The sequence below is a fragment of the Lupinus angustifolius genome, unplaced genomic scaffold (genome assembly GCF_001865875.1).
Source record: "Lupinus angustifolius cultivar Tanjil unplaced genomic scaffold, LupAngTanjil_v1.0 Scaffold_55_63, whole genome shotgun sequence".
NCBI classification, from domain to species: domain Eukaryota; kingdom Viridiplantae; phylum Streptophyta; class Magnoliopsida; order Fabales; family Fabaceae; genus Lupinus; species Lupinus angustifolius.
The window spans coordinates 1,623-5,127 of NW_017722756.1; the positions used below are offsets into that span (position 1 = coordinate 1,623).

Here is a 3,505-nt window from a genome sequence, read left to right on the forward strand (position 1 = left end):
GGTGTCTAAATTGAAGCTTATCACCAAGGCACACCCAACACCATATAGGCTGCAATGGCTTAATGATGTGGGGGAGATGGTCGTGAATAAGCAAGTTGAGGTCCCTTTTTCCATTGGAAAATATGAGGACATAGTCCTATGTGATGTGGTCAACATGGAGGCCAGCCATATGCTATTGGGAAGACCATGGCAATATGATAAAAATGCTACCCATGAAGGGCGTACTAACAAGTACACATTTATGCATAATAATCATAAAATGGTCTTATCACCCTTGTCCCCAAAACAAGTGAGTGATGATCAGCGTAGGCTGAAAGAAAAGATTGACCAAGAGAAAAAGGAGGTCACGGCTGAAACCATAGACTCTAGCCAAGTCAAGAAGAATGATCGAAAGGATCAAAAGAAAAGCTACTTTGTCACAAAAAGTGAAGTAAAGCATGCCCTAGTCACAAGGCAGCCCATGTACTTACTTTTGTGCCAAAGTTTTTGCTTAAATAGCACGGCTATTGATAAGGCTTCTATGCCTCAAAATTTGAAAGACTTCTTGAATGAGTTCAATGATGTATTCCCTGAAGAAGTCCCTAGTGGACTTCCACCTTTAAGGGGCATTGAACATCATATTGACTTGATTCCTGGTGCATCATTGCCCAATAGGCCTGCCTATAGGAGCAATCCTCAAGAGACTAATGAAATTCAAAAACAAGTCGAGGAATTTATGCACAAGGGTTGGGTTCAAGAAAGTCTAAGTCCTTGTGCAGTCCCAGTCATCCTAGTTCCAAAGAAAAATGGAGCCTGGAGGATGTGCACTGACTGTAGGGCCATGAACAACATCACAGTCAAATATAGACATCCCATTCCCAGATTGGATGATCTCTTAGAGGAATTACATGGTGCCTGCATCTTCTCAAAAGTGGATTTGAAGAGTGGGTACCATCAAATTCGGATTAGAGAAGGGGATGAGTGGAAAACAGCCTTCAAAACAAAATATGGCTTGTACTAGTGGATGGTAATGCCTTTTGGCTTAACCAATGCGCCAAGCACATTTATGAGGCTGATGAACCACGTTCTAAGGGATTTCCTTGGAAAATTTGTTGTGGTGTACTTCGATGACATCCTAATATATAGCAAGAGTCTTGATGAACATTATGAACACCTAAAAAGTGTTTTGCTTATATTAAGGAAAGAGAAGCTATACGCCAACCTTGAGAAGTGCAGCTTCTGTGTTGATCACGTGATATTCCTTGGTTTCATAATCAGTTCTAATGGGGTACACGTAGATCCTGAAAAGATAAAGGCTATCCAAGAATGGCCCACTCCAAAAAGCACCACAGACGTGAGAAGTTTTCATGGCCTTGCAGGTTTCACGTAGATCCTGAAAAGATAAAGGCTATCCAAGAATGGCCCACTCCAAAAAGCACCACGGATGTGAGAAGTTTTCATGGCCTTGCAAGTTTTTATAGAAGGTTTGTCAAGGACTTTAGTACCTTGGCTGCACCTCTAAATGAAGTGGTCAAAAAGAATGTGGGGTTCCATTGGGGTGATAAGCAAGAAGAAGCCTTCAAAAGGCTTAAGGAGAAGCTCACACACGCTCCAATTTTGAGATTACCAAATTTTACAAAATCCTTTGAAATTGAGTGTGATGCTTCAAATGTTGGAATTGGGGCTGTGCTAATGCAAGATGGGCATCCTATTGCCTATTTTAGTGAGAAGTTAGGGGGGGCTGCCCTTAACTACTCTACATATGATAAAGAGCTATATGCCCTAGTGAGGGCCTTACAAACTTGGCAACATTATCTACTGCCCAAGGAATTTGTTATTCATAGTGATCATGAATCACTTAAATATTTAAAGGGGCAAGGCAAGCTAAACAAAAGACATGCCAAGTGGGTGGAATTTCTGGAGCAATTCCCTTATGTGGTTAAACACAAAAAGGGAAAAGCTAATGTGGTAGCTGATGCCTTATCAAGAAGGCATGCTTTGATTGCTACCTTAGAGACCAAGCTCTTAGGTCTCGAATGTGTGAAGGGCTTGTATGAACATGACCCTGATTTTGCTACACACTATGCCAAGTGCATGAATTCAGCCCATGAGGGTTATTATAGGCATGAAGGGTTTCTTTTTAAAGATAAAAGACTTTGTATCCCTAAGAGTTCTGTAAGGGATTTACTTTTGAGAGAAGCCCATGAAAGGGGGCTGATGGGTCATTTTGGTTACCAAAAGACCCTTGATATATTGCATGATCACTTTTATTGGCCTCATATGAGGCGTGATGTTCAACTTTTATGTGAAATATGCATTACTTGCAAACGGGCTAAGTCCAAGGTCATGCCTCATGGACTTTACACTCCGTTGCCCATGATTCACCATGGATAGACTTATCCATGGATTTCGTGGTTGCTTTACCACGAACTAAGAGTGGCAAAGATTCAATTTTTGTTGTAGTGGATAGATTTTCTAAAATGGCTCATTTTATACCTTGCAAAAAAATTGATGATGCTTGTCATATTGCAGGGTTATTCTTCAAAGAAGTGGTAAGGCTACATGGCTTACCAAGGAGCATAGTGAGTGATAGGGATGCCAAATTCCTAAGTCACTTTTGGAGAACCCTTTGGGGAAAGCTTGGCACAAAGCTTCTTTTCTCTACCACATGCCATCCTCAAACAGATGGGCAAACTGAAGTGGTCAATAGGACACTCTCTACCTTGTTGAGGGCTGTCCTAAGGAAGAACTTAAATGCATGGGAAGAGTGCCTTCCCCACGTGGAGTTTGCCTATAACAGGGCAACTCATAGTGCAACAAAGCATTCACCATTTGAAATTGTTTATGGTTTTAACCCACTAACCCCCCTTCATTTATTACCTTTTCTAGGTACATCATTGTTGAAACATAACGATGGTAAAGCCAAGGCTGAGTATGTGAAGAAGCTACATGAGAAGGTGAAGGAACAAATTGAGAAGAGAACCGAGAGTTACGCAAGATCAGCCAACAAGGGAAGAAAGGAAGTCATCTTTGAACCAGGAGATTGGGTTTGGATCCATATGAGACAAGAAAGATTTCTATCTCAAAGGAAATCAAAGCTTCAACCTAGAGGGGACGACCTTTTCAAGTCTTGGAAAGGATAAACAACAATGCATACAAATTGGACTTGCCTAGTGAGTATGAAAATATTAGTGCTACTTTCAATGTGGCTGACTTAACTTTTTTTGATACAGGTGAGGAAAATGCTCGTTCGAGGTCGAATTCTTTCGAAGAAGGAGGGGATGATGTAAACCCATTGGGACATAACATCATTGAAGACCCTTTACATGGCTTAGGAGGACCTATGACTAGAGCTAAGACCAAAAAGGCCGAAGAAGCACTTCGGCAACTCATATTTTCTACCATGGAAACAAGTGCAAATGGGGCCAAACATGAAGAGAAGGCTTTAATTTGCATAAGTCTTAATGAGGAGCTCTAGGAAGGCCACGGCCTAAGGGAGGATCCACCTTGATCTCTTTAGTTCTTA

At 41.3% G+C, this 3,505-nt stretch overlaps 1 protein-coding gene across 1 annotated transcript; it reads left to right on the top strand.

The window, feature by feature from the left end:
- Positions 1-259: 259 nt before the first annotated feature.
- Positions 260-3,269, top strand: LOC109339086. Its single transcript, XM_019576462.1, has 5 exons — positions 260-462; positions 1,359-1,812; positions 1,933-2,200; positions 2,869-3,026; positions 3,213-3,269. Exons 1-5 carry the CDS (start codon positions 260-262, stop codon positions 3,267-3,269), a joined length of 1,140 nt encoding a protein of 379 aa, XP_019432007.1.
- The last annotated feature ends 236 nt before the right edge of the window (positions 3,270-3,505 follow it).